Source organism: Sitophilus oryzae, unplaced genomic scaffold, assembly GCF_002938485.1.
Source record: "Sitophilus oryzae breed Bouriz unplaced genomic scaffold, Soryzae_2.0 scaffold_1576_pilon_pilon, whole genome shotgun sequence".
NCBI classification, from domain to species: domain Eukaryota; kingdom Metazoa; phylum Arthropoda; class Insecta; order Coleoptera; family Curculionidae; genus Sitophilus; species Sitophilus oryzae.
This window is the reverse complement of record NW_022146254.1, coordinates 2,874,421-2,892,670: the sequence shown is the minus strand read 5'-3', so window position 1 is coordinate 2,892,670 and position 18,250 is coordinate 2,874,421. Positions and strand designations below refer to the sequence as shown.

At 33.5% G+C, this 18,250-nt stretch overlaps 1 protein-coding gene across 2 annotated transcripts; it reads right to left on the bottom strand.

The window, feature by feature from the left end:
* Positions 1-230: 230 nt before the first annotated feature.
* LOC115879156 (zinc finger protein 281-like) lies at positions 231-16,537 on the bottom strand. Of its 2 annotated transcripts, none has more exons than XM_030895837.1 (10): positions 16,418-16,537; positions 9,470-9,652; positions 9,223-9,414; positions 7,758-7,935; positions 7,488-7,677; positions 4,846-5,020; positions 4,533-4,782; positions 3,673-3,726; positions 631-767; positions 231-571 (listed from the first exon to the last, which is right to left on the bottom strand). In XM_030895837.1, the coding sequence occupies exons 1-10, from the start codon at positions 16,442-16,444 to the stop codon at positions 347-349; spliced, it is 1,611 nt and encodes a 536-aa protein (XP_030751697.1). In that variant the 5' UTR covers positions 16,445-16,537; the 3' UTR covers positions 231-346. The 2 variants fall into 2 exon arrangements, with proteins under 2 accessions (XP_030751697.1, XP_030751698.1); XM_030895838.1 differs by lacking the exon at positions 16,418-16,537 and adding an exon at positions 14,574-14,781.
* Between the last annotated feature and the right edge of the window lie 1,713 nt (positions 16,538-18,250).

Sequence of the window (18,250 nt, the reverse complement as noted above, 5' to 3'; positions counted from 1 at the left end):
AGATATCTTCCGTAAAACTGCAAAACATCTGATGTACTAGCAGATCCTCGAGCTTCGATACCTATCACTTGCAGTCTTCGACAACGAGAGACATTCGTCTTTATTCGACTGATATCTGCATTCCGATAAGCAAATTGTGCCAAAATAGTTAACTAATTTTAGTTGTTTAAACATTTTATTTAATTCTAAACATTAACAATATATACCAATAAAATAATAAACTCATTAAATCAAAAAATAACAATTTTAATTCAAAAAGTGCTATTTAAACGTACTTAAGACATAAAAATAAATATAATTCCTTTTTATAAAAGTGAAGTAAAACTAAATTATTAATAAAACACATTTAAGATCTTTGCGAGGAACTGGCTACTGATATTGTACAATTCCCAATTGTACTCACAGAATTCGTTTCTAGCAATCCAATTTTTTTAAAAAAATTTCCAGGGTTTTGAGATCCACCGTCAGACGTATGATTTTGACCATCGTTCGAATCGCTCTGATCAAGGTTTATTTCTACAAAGGGTTCCATAACACCGGCTTCCATTGTAAGATTAGAAGTGTCCTCGATCTGTGAGGATTTATGTTGATTAAGTATAATCAATAAGAATTCTGATATTGATATCTTACTTGTTCATTATTTGGTTCACAAAGAGATTTAGTCAGGTACTCCAAGTCTCCGAAAGGCATATTAGTGATATCGTAGTTTTCTGGGGCTGCTATTATTTTGGGCACGGGTGTAGTAACTGGAGTAGCTGGAGGTGAACCTTAAAAACGTAGAAGTGTTTAAAGATTTCAAGATATACAATAAATTATTTTTAAGAACTATAAACGATCTATTTATAAAATAGGTTTGAATATTAGTAATATTACGTAGAATTTAAAAATGTAATAACCATTGTACTTAAAAAACAAAAATCTGCATTATTATTGAAAAAAAAACAATTCTGGCAACACCGCAGACACGATTTTTGAATCTGCGATTGTCATTATACTTTATACCCAATGTCCAAACTTTCAAAAACAGCATTACCCGTCTTTTATATATTTAGCCGGGTCTAGGCTTTTGACTAACCCCTTTGGTTGAAGAAATAAGAAGATGCGCAACCTTATGGGCCATTTCGTGGCACAAAACCTGTCCTAGATGTAGCTGACGTTACTGTCAGCCTGTCCGAGATTTAAGCCCCGTTCTCAGAACATCGGTATTGTCGAGCAACACTTCAAAGGAACCAATGAGATCTGCACAAAATTCAAAATTGACAGCTGTTTGAATTTTGTACCGATTCTCATTGGTTCATTTGACGTGTCGCTGGCGACAATCATAGTTCTGAGAACGGGTCTTTAGTTTAGCTCTGCGCTGAGAGTCGTTTACAGCGCAGCGGATAAAGAATACTGTACCGTAAAGGTACGCGCACACTGACCCGTACTGAACGAGCCGCACGCACCGCATTATTCGCTCTTTTGCTTCTTTTTGCCACTACTACATCTGTATTTGCCAATAGAATTTCTCATCAGTCGCTTCCTGACGCCTGTCTGATGTGATAAGCGTGTTTTTTAATATTTCTCGAAAATGAATGACAACGAACAAAAAATAATTATGAGCTCCTTGCTAATAGAAGAAAAATAAATCACGAGAAAGAATCGAAAGTTATGGGTTCACAATATTTGAAAAGATTTTACCTTTAGGAGGGGAATTCCAAATATTATTTCCATATTTAATTAAGGACGAACTAAAAATTTTTCAATATGTGAAAATGAGCCATGAAAAATTTGCGAACTTTCTTAACATATTGAATTTCTAATCTCCTCTTCGGCTACCCGCGTAGAGTGGAAGGAATTGCATGTGACGTCAGCAGCACTAGCCGCACTGACCAAAAATCATTCTGGCCCAACAATGCTGGCCGCATTTTAGTCGATGCGATTCGTGCGACTCTGGCTAGTGTGCGTACCTTCATTGAGAGTAACACAAACAATATTTTCCTTCGGTCGATGCGGCGCGTGCGGCTCTGGTTAGTGTGCGCGTACATTCTGCTTTCAGTCGACAGACTGAGTGGTTGCCGGAGAAAGTATTGCCAGAATTACTGATTAATCCGGAGATTTACGGATATCATTAAACAATTTAACATAATATTATATGATGAAACAGAAGAACGGTGTCAGAGTTGGCTAGGAAATGAAGATCGCTTGCGATTTCTTATGTAAAATATTATGGTAAATATCTATACCTATGTGGCGAATTCATCTCTCCAAAAATCCTATATGGGTATTTCGCCACTGCACTGCAAGAAAATCTACAAAATAAAATAGTTATTTTTCTAAGAAGTTACTAACTTCTGACAAGTAGTGTCCGTTTGGGTTTAAGGCAGAAGTGTAAACAAAAAATAACTATTTTATTTTGTAGATTTTCTTGCAGTGCAGTGGCGAAATACCTATATAGGGTGTCCCAGGCTGAGCGTGCATTAGAAGTTTCTAGAGAACTAAAATATCTAGATAGGAGATTTTTTGCACATTACTGTTTCACAACGAGATCTACCGATTAAAAATATTTTCATTATGGCGGCACTTCCCGAAATACCGGAAGTTGACAGCAACTTTCTTATTTTAAATGGGTATCCCCAATTTTTATTAGACACTTAAATTTTCTGTAAAATTTTATGAGTTTTGATATTAACACTGTATACTTGACATTAACCGTTTTTGAGAAAAAAAATATTGAAAATTTTTGGACGAAAAAAACTGCCTGTCAAAAAAAATGTGTAGTTCTTCAAATTTAGTGATTACAACAACCACTGTGACATAAAGAGAAGACATGTGGCTATCTATTTGGGGGCACCCATTTAAAATAAGAAAGTTGCTGTCAACTTCCGGTATTTCCGGAAGTGCCGCCATATTGGAAATATTTTTAATCGATAGATCTCGTTGTGAAACAATGATGTGCAAGAAATCTCCGATCTAGATGTTGTAGTTCTTTAGAAACTTCTAATGGACGCTCAACCTGGGACACCATGTATAGGATTTTTTGGAGAGATTATGGTAAATGTCTAATCGTCATTTCCAAGCCAACTAAATGACTTTTTTCGATCGTACAACATATTCAGTACCTATAAAAGAATTTGTATTTTTGTTGTTTATTCTATGTTAAACACGAATAAATTTTCAATACATAAACGCGGATTTTTCATTCAAAGATATTTTCGTCAAACGTATTATAGATATTACATTTTAATATGGCAACACTGACGCTTTCAGTTCCCAACCGTCTTCGACATGCCTTCCCTGGCCGAATTAGAGAAAATAAGTGTTTTATGCCTTGGCCGCAGAACGATTGGTGTCTCCATCGTACAGCACTACAGCACTTGAGACGGGAGAAATCAATCAGCCTTGTCACCAATTCGGCCATTATCTTCGTTAATAAACTTTTTAATAAATAACAAGCAAACTAGCATTTTTCTGTATATGTATGTACTAATGATTTGTATATCTTGGGTATCTTTGTTCCATAAACTACACCATAAAACAAAAAAAAGGTATCTACACCATAAAACCAATTTTTTTCGCAGTCATGCCATTTTTTTCTATTGGAAATAACATGGAAACAAGATATTTTTGTATAAAAGTTTTTTTTAAAAAATAGTTCATAGTCATGTAGGTACTAATTATTCTTATACTTACTCTTATTTTTTGAACGTGGTCTACCTCTTGGACGCTTGACGAGAGGTCTAGGAACTGCAAAAAATATAAAATAGAGAATGAGAATGAGAATATTACAAATTGGAAATAAAATCTATTTTATTGATTTAGTTTCAGGTATTTCTGTGGTATTTGTGGAAATAAGTAGTCACAGAGATTAGTTTTGTTAGTCTGTTGCACGGTTAAGAAAATAACAATTAAACATTTAGAATTATCGTTATATGCACTTATCAAAAGTTGTTAAGTGCCTATATAGGTTATATCGCCTATAGTTTTTCCAGTGAGTTCCGATAGACCACATCGAACAAATTACTACAGAAAAATCAATTTATTTTTGTTGTAGAACGTCATTGTCATATACTTTCTCGTCGTATGTGGTAATGTGCATTATCAACATTATAAATCTTGGGCAATATTGCAAACACAAAAACTATTTTGTATAAACAAACACTGATAGAGTACCCCTATAAGCGTACTTCTGAAATTCGGCACAGAATTAGCAGCATTTAGGGGCATTTTGGAAATTAAAAGACAGGGTTTACTATCTTACTATCTACTTATCATGACTTGGGCACAAAAATGAAATTTGCAGTGTGCTGGGGAGTGACACAACACTAATGTTGGGCATAAAAGAATAAGATAATACCATAATACGAAACGAGTGTATGCATTTTCAGATGGAATTGTGACAAGCTGTTGAAATATGGATTGTTAAGATGTTAGGAAGTTATATCAGAACTGTTTATATCATTACAAGTGGCACATTGTAGAATGTTTAGGAGTGGAGTTAATCACCGCGACCTTATAGATCTATTGTGTCTATTAAGTGGCACATTATTTACCTGGTGGATATTTTCTAGGTCTTCCTCGTCCTTTCTTCTGCGGAGCACCACTGCCTGATATTGACGTTTTTGATACATTAATACTAACTATGTGTTCTGCTTCTTTTTTTGGCCTTTTTGTTATGTTGTCTGTAGCAGATGGAGCACATACTGTAGGCTTACGAGGAGTAAGGTCCTCCCATCTTACTACCGGAGGATCCTCCATGATTTCATCAGACTGGGAGGTTTGGATTTTTACATGACCCAATGTCTAAAAAATTCGAATTCAAAACTTGCATTATTTATGTATGTAAAATATTAATATTTAACGTACAAATGGAAAGTTTCCACTCTGTAAATTTTCATTATCGGAACCATCATGAGCTCTCTTAATATGATTTTTGAGCTTATCATGTCTAGAAAAAGCCTTATCACATTGTGAACATGCATAGGGACGCTCACCAGTGTGGACCAGTTGATGTCTACTTAGATGTGATGCTCGTTTGAAGCTATAAGTTTTTTTAGAAAGCTGTTAGTCTAAGAATATCTTTATACTATACAACAGTTATTTTAATATACTCCGTACTGTGGATGATATTCTTATATCTTTTGTGCATATACATTACTTGTAAGGTATTATTTCTATAGGCAGGGCCTATTTTACCATAAGGCCTATAAGGCACGGGCCTTGGGCCCGGTGGTCTGGGGGGCCCGTTAAAGGTTGTAAAATATTCATAATTTCAAATGTAAATTTATTATTAATAAAAAAAATATTTATTTTTTAAAATCAGAATTTTTTTTTCATTATTTATTTTGTTGAATATAATAATGTTTATTTTATTTTTTAAATTTATTAAAAAAATAAAAATAATTGTTTATTGTTATTTTTTTACCCGAACTAACAAGAGAATTTTTGAATTTTATTGGAAAAGAATCGAATTTTTGCTTGGGCCTTAGGGCGCCACCAGATGAAAAATAGGCCCTGTCTATAGAATTAGAATTTAGAATAAGTGGGAGGGGGGTTAATCTCTGCGACCTTAGAGATCTATTGTGTCCCCCTTTCTTGAGTTATAACTCATCATACAGTCCCAGGACTTCCTACGGAGACCCGTGTCCTTCACAGTCGAGGAGCTACGACCCAGGCCGGGTAGACGAAACGATAGCTTGTGTCGCCTGTTGGGTTTAGAGGTAGGAGGTAGGCTCCCGACCCTCGGAGGAGGTGGTAACTTGTATGCCACTTGCAGAGGATGGTGTCACGCAAGTGTCAGCCACCTCTCCTGTAGTTCTCTTTGGGTTTGGCCCCTTGGAACTTTCATTGTTACTGTTCCCAGTGTTGCTAGGGGTTTCCACACAGCTTCACCGGTGATGTTTTTATTACTATTATTACCAGATCTCATAGTGTTCCCATGAGTCGCTAGGGACAGTCGGTCCACTTCTACCGAGCCCCGCATGTAGAAGTAAGGGGTAAAATACAATGGGGTGTCCCAAGGTTGAGGCTGTCCGTAGCCCCGCCCGGTATCGTTATATGTCTTGGTGCAATTCCCTGGCCACGACACTACAGTCAGGGACAAGACGATGAGTGAGATGCTACTTAGACCAAGCCAAGTGCTAGGGGGGATTCCCCCCAGCACCTGACCAGGAGCTTCCCCACCAACGACAAGGTCTTGCATCTCCTAGGGGAAGCCTGTCTATAGGTATTCACATATGATTTTGACAAGCATATTTTACTACTTATAAAAGATCCTGAACACATTGGGTTTTTTAAAATGTATCGATCTACAGGGTGCGTCTCAAAGGTGGCTCTCCTTTATAACTTTTTTATTTTTTTCAGATAAGAAACGAGATTTGGTATGTTAGTATATGACTATATAATTAGGATTGATTGACTTATTCAATTGTTTTTGGTCACTTTCTGTTTCACCGGAAATGACTGCAACTTTTGATTTTTAAATGGCGCCCTCGATATATTTCTACTTTATTCGATAGAAAATGACACTCTGAATAAAAGACATATCATACGTCAACTTTTGACATTTTCGCATACGGTTTATTTGAAATTGTAACATGCAGTTCATAACGACAAGTCAAAATACCAAAAGTGTGTGCTATACCACATTTTTCGTAAAAAATGCTTTTTCCAAATATGCTAATTAACCACCCTTGTTCCATTTGAAAAAATTGAGATATGATTAAAAATACGATTTGGGCATCTTTTAACGGGCCAGAACAAAAACGAAACGACACGAAAAAAATTAGACGATCAAAATTATTTTTCCAAGGCTCCTTGATTAAATATTAGTGTTTTAACACAGCCATGGCACTCTAGATTGACATTTAAAATACGATTTTTTTAAAGCGAAAATGTCAAAAGTTGACATATTATATGTCATTCTATTCAGAGTATCATTTTCTATCGAATAAAGTAAAAAAATACCTAGCTATTTAAAAACCAATAGTTGTAGTCATTTCCGGTGAAACAGGAAGTGACCAAAAACAATTGAATACGTCAGTCAATCCTCATTTATGTCATATACTAATATACCAAATCTCATTTTTTATCCGAAAAAATAAAGAAGTTATAGGGGTGAGCCACTTTCGAGACGCACCCGGTAGATTGAAATATAACATACGATACGAAGTGTCATTTTCTATCGAATAAAGTAAAAAAACCGAGGATGCCATTTAAAAATCAAAAGTTGTAGTGGTCATTTCCGGTGAAACAGGAAGTGACCAAAAACAATTGAATTGATTATATTGAATAGGATTGATTGACATAATCAATCCTAACTTATGTCATATACTAACATATTAAATCTCGTTTATTTTTATCTGAGAAAATAAAAACAGCTGTAGGGATGAGCCACTTTTAAGATGCACTCGGTATAAGAAAATCTAGTTTTTGTCATTACTAAGAGCTAGATTAGAAGATATTCTGCCTTCTCACAAAAAATATACTCCAAAAAAGTAATGATTTACCTAGCTGGGCAGAGATCGCATTTGAATTTTCTCAGCTTCATAGCCCAGTTGCTACTTCTTCTTGCAGCAGCGGACAGTTGAGCAAGTGTAGGGAGTGTTATTGATTCAGGCGAATGTATTTCCTTTGCTGGACTCGTAAAACTACTCTCCAAGATTGGAACTGTTGACGGTAAAGGACTTAAAGGACTATCTAAAAATATTTCCTTCCAATTAAAATAGACTTCGATACGGAATTGAATGAAAATATGAAGAAAATAAAATCATACTCACCAGACTTTTTTGATTTTTCTGAACAGGTACTGGGTCTTCTTTCGAATTCGATGCGTTTGATGGGTATTCTAGTTTCAGGTATTTTTAAATTTTCTGTTTCTTCTCTAAAATCTACAGCTACACGTTTTTGTCCTTTGAATCTTGTGTCTCTTCCCCCTGGGGATATGGATTTATCACTCTGGAACAGGTGAAATATGTATACTAGATTGTATACATAGATATGATGTAGATGTTGATGTAGTTTATATGGGAGGGGGAAGTTAATCGCCGCGACCTTACAGACATAGTATAAGGAAACTAGTAGCTTTACTCCTTGTCAAATCCTTTGTTCTTTTTCTGCCACTTTATGTGACCTTGTTCTCGTGTCCCGTGACCACCGACGTAGCTGTATAGTCGTGGTCTATAACTAGGCAAAGTATAGTCGTGGCACTCGCCATAGTTTCACAGAGATGTATTTAGGAAAATATGAGTTCACAATAAAATAAAATAAAAAAAATAGTTTATCGAGTAGAAATTTGCTTGAAAACAGAATATTTTCTCATTTCGTATTAGTAACAATTCTTCTGTACCTGAAAATCTTCTGATGGGAAGAAAAAAATTTTTAATGACATATTTTTATATTTATTTCACATCGACTATTTGAAAAGAATGTATAGTACTACTTGGAAAGTACGAAGCAAAAATTATTAGAGGGCAAACTTAATTCTTTAGATTTTTAATTCGCGCGTTTTAAGTTTAGTATGTTTTAGGTACTTAATGTAGAGGATCATTTTTATCTCTAATGTTAAAATGACCATTATTTAAAATTTACAAAATAAAATAATGAAGTTGCATTCTACATCTATACAGGGTGAGTAGTCTTGATAAAAAAAAAACATATTTTTCTCTTTATCGTTTTTCAAATAAATCTAAAAAACCGAGATATTTTACTTCTGTACTTCTCTACCTTTTCTGAATTTTCTTTCTTGTAAATTTAATCTACTACCTATGTTGCCATATTATCAACAAATTATATTTTTTATTATTATATTTAATTTGAAATAAAAAATGCAGGCCCGTATTTTAAAAAATTAAGTTTGTCTCTGTATCTCAAAAGTTATCAGCAAACTTGGAAATCTAAAAATATTATCAGATAGCCCTAATAAAGTGATATTTTAATAAGTTTTTGATCTTCTAAAAAGTAACGACAGGAAAAAATAAAATTGATTTTCAAAAAAATCCGTTTTATCCAAAAAAACTCAGCAATCGTTGAAATTTTTTAAACTTTTTTGATGGCATCTTGGTGAACATCCCAAACCGCAAATTTGGGATGTTCAAACATCAACAAACCATTTAACCATGTTCGTATCTATTACGGTTACCGAGATACCAATGCTCGTACCTCGAATTTGTACCTCTATTTGCACCCTGTATACGTCATGGATATCATTATATGTTAAATGTTTCGTAATTAAAATCGTCTTACCGTATCACCCATAGAGGTATCAACGATACCAGTTATCCCAAATTCAGTTGCAACCTGACACAACTTAGTCATCATGTCTGAGGAGATATCTGTTACACCTCTATACACTAACTCCATAAGACTTTTCATTTGTCCCACGGTCACTCCATGTAAAATATACGCAGTCTTTGGTTCGGAATGCACAGCGAAAACCTAAAATCGAATTTAGATTACAACCATTTAGTTATTTGGAGGTCCATGAAAATACCTTTTTAAAGTAGGGACTGGCAGCTGCTAAAATGACTTTATGAGCCTTGACAAATCCATCCCTGCAGTGGAAGGTGACGTCACTGAGAACATCATCGGCAAGCAAGTTCTGAAACATCAAGTCCCGATTTTCCTCGTATTTTTCTTGCAGCAAGCGGATTGACTTCGTTGGAGGGGACTTCATCTGTAAATTAATAATTAATATTAATAACTTTAGGAGTGTTTCATAATAAGTATTTTAAAAATATATCTGTAACCGAAAACTGGTGTTAAGTGAACCTAACAGAATAGTCTATGATTAAAGTTATAAACATTTTATCATATGTATGAAGATCTGAAGTTTTGATGATCGAAATTTGACTTTCACTTCAATCCTTTTTTCATTCATTTTCTAATGATTAAAGGTGAGTATACGAGTATACAGGGTGTCCCAATATTCCGTGGATATAGAACTACTACGTATTTCTGGAATCAAAACAAGTTCACTGGACACAATTTACCTCTACAAAATTTTTCGTGTGTCCGTTAGAGGCCATCAAACTTCAAAAAAATAAACACATTCTTTTAGATATTTTAAGGTCCGTTATCCCGATTTGAATGAGATTTTGGACGTCTATATTTTGCTCAGTGACATAACATTTTAGTTTCACAAAAATCAAGAAAATATACGAACTACTAACTATAACTACCACCTACATAAATTTTAGTATAAATATTTTCCACCCGGATAATACCGTTATTTTTTTATTTGAATTTGCTGTAGGTTGGACTAATAGTAATAATAACTAATAGTAATATTTAAAAATAAATTAGATAAACTAAATAATTTATTAATTTTATTTTTATTTTATTAATTGTGATTTTTAAAATTGCGTTTATCTCATCAAGGAGATCGAAATCGACAGAATATCAAGATACAACTTTTAATTGGCATTAAATGGCCTATGTAATTTTGCTATCAAAAAAGTCAGTGGCGCACATGTTTTTTTTTCGAAAAATATTCCAGTGATATCCCTTTTTTAGTACTAAAATATGTAACTTATGTAGCTTATACTTATTATTATATATGTAACTTTAATACTAAAATTCATAATATATGTAACTTTTGCCCTCAAAATTTATTCGGACTCGAAGCACACGAAACAAAACAGAATCGGACCCTATGTTGATATGAAAAATAAATCTTATTCGTTGATTGAAGAAATAAAAACTAACCCAATTCTTTCAATCAACATAATATGTATTATTTTTACGTGAGGAATCTCCCACGAGAGATTACAAGTGTTTTCTGAAACACCCTGTATACCGAAACCTGAAAATCCTAGTGTCTGTGCAGGATTACAGTAAACGAAATTTAATGATATTAAACAGTTAATTATATTATTTAATTTTTGATTTGTTTTGACGCTCATGATAACAGCTGATAAATATTCGAATTTCTTAAATTCATTTGCCAACAAAATAAGCCAAATCAGAATAGAATGGGATAATGTCAATGACATCTAAAAGGTTATGTTGAGGTGGAATACCGGCCAAATTATTATGTTTTAAATTTCATGATTCATAGCAGAGAAGAACAACCGTACAATTGTTCTTCTCTGATTCATAGAATACCGGGAGTTTCTTAAAAGTGGCTCACCCCTATAACTTTTTTATTCTTTAGATTAAAAAACGAGACTTGGTACGTTATGGTGGGTTCATACAGCCAAATAAAATAAAATAAGAATAAAATAAAATAAGAAATAAGGAATTCTTATTTGTGTGCGTTCATACAGTCAAATAAAATAAAATAAGAAATATATATTTGCTCCTGCGCAGTACGATGAGGCTGGATAAAAGTTAACTTTTTCGATTGTTTATAGTAATTTTACTATTTATAGTATATTTATTTATTCGTTGCCTACTATATTATAAATTTTACTTATGTGAAATTATAAAATAAATTAAATCCAAACTGAAAATATTTGTAGGTTAGAATTGAGCTTGCGCAAAGCCGTTTTCACATAAAATAAAACAAGAAGTTAAAAGATAAAGACTTCTTATTTTATTTGGCTGTATGAACGCATGTACGGTATCCCATATAACCAACTTTCTTATTTTATTTTATTTTATTCTTATTTTATTTTATTTGGTTGTATTTAGTATATGACATAAATTAGGATTGATTGGCGTATTCAATTCTTTTCGCCCACTTCTTGCTTCGCCGGAAATGACTACAACTTTTGATTTTTAAATGACACTCTCTGTATTTTTATATTTTATTCCATAGCCTTTAAAAATTACATTTTCTGAATAGAATGACATATCCTCTGTCAACTTTTGACATTTTCGCATATGGTTTGTTTCAGTTTATTTAAATTAGTAACATGCGGTTCATAACGAAAATTTGACTCGCAATACCAAGCATGTGGTACCAAATTATAGAGATGAGCAAAACTGCGATAATTCTCCAATCGCAATTGAAACTGCGATTGTAATTTTAATATTTACCAAACCAAATTATTCGTAAAAAATGCCTTTTTTACCAATGAGCCACCCTCGTTTCATTTGAAAAAATTGAAATATGATTAAACATACGATTTGGGCATCTTTTAACTAACCAGAACAAGACGCGGAAAACAAACGAATAGACGATCAAATTTATTTTTCCAAGGTACCTTAATTAAAATTAGTGTTAACACAGCCATCAGTCATGACATTCTAGATTGAAATTTAAAATACGATTTTTTAAGCGAAAATCTCAAAGATTGCCATCATATGCCATTCTATTCAGAGTGTCGTTTTCTATAGAATAAAGAAAAAAAAAAATACTGAGGATGTCATTTAAAAAACAAAAGTTGTAGTCATTTCCGGTGAAACAGGAAGTGACTAAAAACAATTGAATACGTCAATCAATCATAATTTATGTCATATACTAACATACCAAATCTCGTTTTTTATCAAGAAAACAAACAAACAAATTATAGGGGTAAACCACTCTTGAGAAACACCTGGTATATTATGATTGTGGCCCTAAAAAAATAATACCTTCTCTCTAAATAAATAATATCAGAGAGAAAATTCAATAGCAGTTTACTAAAAAATGCTTATTCAATGGACCACGAAATTACATTCGCAAAAATATCGCAAATCGCAACTCTTAAAAATAACTCGCAGATAGAAATCACGGTCCCAGTTTACAAAATCACAATCGCAGCAAAATTGCAAATCGCAACAAAATCACAAATCGCAATAAAGTCGGATATCGCAGCTATATATAGTAATACTGGTTGCCTAAATTCAAACTTGCAAATAGAAGAAATCGCAATCGCATTTCCTATGAGAGCCAATCTTTTTTAAAATCGCTGCGATTGAATCGCAGTTTGCGATTTCTTGCTCATCTCTGAACCAAATTATTTTTAAAATATAGCCTTTTCAAATATGAGGTACCCCCGTTCCATTTGAAAAAATTGAGATATGATTTTGGTCATCTTTTAACTTGGCAGGACAAAACACGAAAAACATTAGATGATCATCTATCTTTCCAAGGCTCCTTGATGGAACCTCTAGCCATGGAACTCTAGATTGAAATTTAAAATACGATTTTTAAGCGAAGATTTCAAAAGTTGACATATATAATATGTCATTCTATTCGGAGTGTTATTTTCTATCGAATAAAATAATAAACTACCAAGGGTGTCATTTTAAAATCAGAAGTTCTAGTAATTTCCGGTGAAACAGGAAGTGATCTGTCTGAATATGAATTAAATACGTCAATGAAATATTAATCTTACAAAGGTTGCTTATATCGCCCTCAGTTGATGACGTCACGTATAAACTATTACCTAGGCCTTCTCCTTTCTGGGAGGTAACGCCAAATACCCACATTAGTCTAAAATACATTTGCTTCACCCTGTATATCCATGAATATATTTTCTAACCTTATAATACTAAATAAATTCCGTTAAAAGTTAAACCAATATAACAAACTTCGGCAGCATATTCTGCAGATAAAAATAAGTGAAAAAGTTCGTATAAATTATGTCCAAAAATGCTTAGTTTCGGAGTTACAGGGTGTAGAAGTTTCATTTTTATTTCGATTTTTTCCAAATAATTCCTGAAGTAAGGTCAATATTTGGATGAAAATTGGTGTCTGGGAGTTTTTTGAATTGTTTTTTGATGAGAAATTTGAATTTGATGTCAATATGACTCCTACTAGTAGAGGGCGCCACCTACATATTTTTTAACTTGTTTGAAGAGTAATAACTTTTCGTTCGTACCTGTATAAAACTACTGTGTGAAAAAATATACATTTGCGACGTTTTTTACGTGAAAAAGGTCTCTTGGTAAAAATCACTACGAGTAATGGTTTTCGAGATATTTCGAATCGAAATTATTAATACCTGTCATCATTGACATAAATTAAACATGTTGACTAAATAATTATTAGACTGAAATCATAAATTTGAAATGTTTTTGTGCTAAAAGTTTAATAGAAACTGTTTTATCATCATTTTTTGCATGATTAATTTAAAAAAATTAAAATTTCCCAAATTTATTGTTTTAGTGAAATAATCTTCTCAACGTGTTTATTTTTCGTCAATAATGACATCGTATTGTATATTTCCATTCTAAATATCTTAAGAATGGTTGCTCGTAGCGATTTTTATAAAGAGATATTTTTTACGTAAAAAGTCACAGAGATGTATATTTTTTCACTCGGTAGTTTGATACAGGTACAGACAAAAAGTTATTACGCTTCAAAACAGTTGAAACACATGTAGGTGGCGCCCTCTACTAGTAGGAGTCATATTGAGACCAAAATCAAATTTCTCATGTCAAAAAACTCCCAGACACCAATTTTCATCCAAATATTGACGTTACTTCAGAAATTATTTAGAAAAAATCGAAATAAAAATGAAAATTCAAAATTCTACACCCTCTATCTCTGAAAGGAAGCATTTTAGGACATACATTTTATAAGAACTTTTTTAACTATTTTTATCTGCAGAATACGCTGCCGAAGTTTCCGGAATACAATTCGGACCACCCTGTATAAAACATCCTTGAACGAAAAAATAACGGCCAAGTATATTATCAAAACAACTAGTAGATAAGATACTTACCACGATTAAATATCTTGCATTCCCGTTTAAAAAATAAATATATTCCACGCGTATTTACTAGCCAGAAACAAAAACCTATTTAATTTCACGATAATATTCAAAACAGACTCGTTCACGTGGGCTCCCTTTCGGCGTCCCACCTCGAACTACAGACCGAAGGCACGAGAAGGGGGCTTGCCATATTCGTCGACCCAGCGGCGGCCCGCGTACCGATCGATACCACGTTGTCCCCCTCCTGAAATCAACAAAATACCCTCTGGAATTAATTCGGGTGGGACGTGGGGCGGGGGTCGGGGGGTATAGGGGTCTCTAAGTAACCGGCGAGGGACGTGAAGGGGGACGGACGGAACGGTTCGTGTCGAGTGGGTCGGTTGGGGGGCCTCTGCGTGGGAGACTGCTGTTTTTAAATTAACGTTCGCCTTGGACGGCGGTTTAACGTTCATTTATTACGTCGAATTATTATTATAGTTTCATTTTGTATTTATATGGGTGTGGATAATTTAATGTTATATAATACACTGTGTGTAATACTGGATATTGATAAATAATTATTTATAATTTTGTCATAAAGAATATTATAATAATATTTATATACAGTATACAGTAGGTCCCCGGACTGTCTTTACAAGAGCTTTTTTTTATTAAAGTAATAATTAATAATTATTGAAGTAAATTAATTTATTGCATATAAACTACTCAAAACAATTATCGCATATTTTCTAAAAAAAATATTAATTTGAAAAACAAGAGACCTTGAATTCTCTGACTTAGTTTTTAAATAGTTTGGATAAAAGATATTTAAACTGAAAAAACGAGATACAGAAAAATGATTCCCCTCAATGGACACGTTTTTTTGTAAATTACGCTTGAAATATTTGCTAGAACAGTTTTTGCTTATTATCTCGAAACAAGGTGTTTGGGGCGGGTTTTGCAACTTATCATATTAACACACTCAAATATTTATGTTTTATTTTTTTAATTTTCTTAAAGTACTGTCGGTCAATCTGCACGCCACTGGAAATTAACGACCTCAACCGTCTAATCTTTGTAAACAACTACATTGTTGCCGTAGCGCCGATACCCTATTCCCTTCTTTGTCCATTCTCTTTCGCACTCGTTGATTTTCGCAAACCAATGTGTGATGAAGTTTTAGAGCGTTTTATGAATGGATCGTTGTATCTCCCGAGTTTAAATATCTTTGGTTTGGATACTGTAAAGGGAAATATTCGAAAATAAGTCTGGGGTGACATGCAATTTTTAGTCAATAGTAAAAGTGAAAACAATACATACTGGAGCCGATCGGCCGACTATTAATTGATTGCATGTGAGCGCGGCTCCATAAGAACTCAACTCGGAACTCTATTAATTGGTTACAAAACTGCAACTAAATAGTCGGCCTACTAAGAATTGCCTGTCATCCCCAGACTTATTTTCGAATATTTTCCTTTACAGTATCCAAACTATTTAAAAACGTAAGTCAGAGAATTCAAGGTATTGTTTTTCAAATTAATATTTTTTTTAGAAAATATGCGATAATTGTTTTGAGTGGTTTATATTATGCAATAAATTAATTTACTTTAATAATTATTACTTTAATAAAACAGGTCATCTTATTTAAATAGAGATGCAAAAATAATCGAAAGCAGTAAGTATTTTTAAAATATTTAAATACTTTACCCGGAAACGCATGCGCATAGTTCTCCCGCGCTCAGTACGACCGAATAATTTTTGTGTTTAGAGGATGTTTGGTCATTACAATCTGTCTGACTGATTAAATATAACTTTATTATAGCTGTCTTAATAACATATGTAAAAATCAGAAATGTAAAAATAAGTTCATTTACTTTTTGTGGAGCTTTGATAAAGTCCATAGGTATCTCTATAAAAGATCCACTTTTTGATTTGCTATCGTCTGATAAAAGTTCAGGTCCATGGAAAGTGTCTGATACTTTTGATACTACTTCAGAGTAATATTCTACAATATTTATACAAAAATTAGCCATACAAATTTAAGTTAAGGAACTCTTAATTTTAGTTACCTTTCTCACCCTGTATCTGTCAAGGTGTCACAGGGCGAACTCCCCAAATATCTATCTATTCAGCCTTCTTCAGTCCATCGTTGGACATAGGCCTCCCCCAATCTCTTCCACTCTTCTCTTTTTGTCGCCGTGCTCATCCATCTCGTGCTTGCATGTTTCTATCTATTTCTTCTATTCTACCAGGGCCTCCAGTTTACGATGCATTTGTTCCATCGATTATCCTTCTGTCTGACACTGGACTGTCTGGAATCCTTTTCAAGAACTTAACCCTCCACAAAGGTACAGATATTATCGGTAAAGTTTGAAATCTGTGTTTCGGGGAAGGTGCTCTGTGTTCGTATTAAAAAAAATATGAAAAAAATGGTTGAAACCTAAGCAATCAAGAAAAATAAATGGAAAAATCGGTTTCAATAGGTTTTAAGAAATAGTTGTGTGACATTTGTTACGTTCCTGTTACCTTTGTTAAGCTTAATTAATACACACACCTTTCCTTATTTCATACAGGTATTCTATGAAATTCCTACGTATTTCATGAAATGTCTGGGTAAAGTATATAAAAAACTTAAATATCGTTAACTCGTTATGCATTTTATAGAGTACCTAGATTTTATAGAGAATGCCTTAATTTTATATTACGCCGGTAACATAGACATTATTTATTGATAAACCGTGTATCGTTCAAGGCAAAGGGTAATGTATAACCTTTGGTATAACAGTAGTCTCCCACACAGAGCCCCCCTCATCCAACCCACTCGACACACACCACCCCCTACCCAACGTTGCTCCCTTAGAGATCCATATTCCCCCAAGCCTCCCGCAACCCCCTCCTTCCTCTGCGAATTAATTCCAGAAGATAGTTTGTTGATATCAGGATGGGGCAACATGGGATCGATAGAAGGTTTAGGCGGACGATTGAAGCGTGTCCCCTTCTAGATCCTCACAGTTTTTTTTTCACACATCTATTTATTAAACCTAAGAACTAAACTATAGAGGGTGCTACAAATTCGAGTTACGAGCATTGGTATCTCGGTAACCGTAATAGACACGAACATGGTTAAATTGGGGAAAAGTTGCCGCTTTGGTATGTTCACCAAGATGCCATCAAAAAAGTTTTAAAAATTTCAAGGATTGCTGAGTTTGTTTTTTTTGAAAATTATATTTTTTCCTGTCGTTACTATTTACAAAATCTAACAGTATTATTAGATTTTGAAATTAGCTGATAATTTGTGAGATACAGAGGCCCACTTAATTTTTTTAAATACGGATTAGCATTTTTTATTTCAGATTTTGAAAGAACTCGGTCTCCTGAGTACAATATGATATGCCACACTTAATATTTTTTTGTTTCGGACATTTGAACACAATTTATTTAAAAAGTCCGGCTCTGTTTTTTGAGCAAAATAAAAACACTAACTAAAAATACACCATTCATTTATTCTCTATAGGAGAACATATACAGGCAGTGCTTTATGGTTGCTATAAAGATTAAATACAGAACATGTCTGTAAAGGAAATATTTGAGTATTCTTTAAATATGCTTTATATATGAAGTCTTAATCGCGACATCTTTATAGCAAAGAAACTAATCTATATAGGCTTGAGTTTACTATATCGCGTGGTTATACGGGAATACTTTAT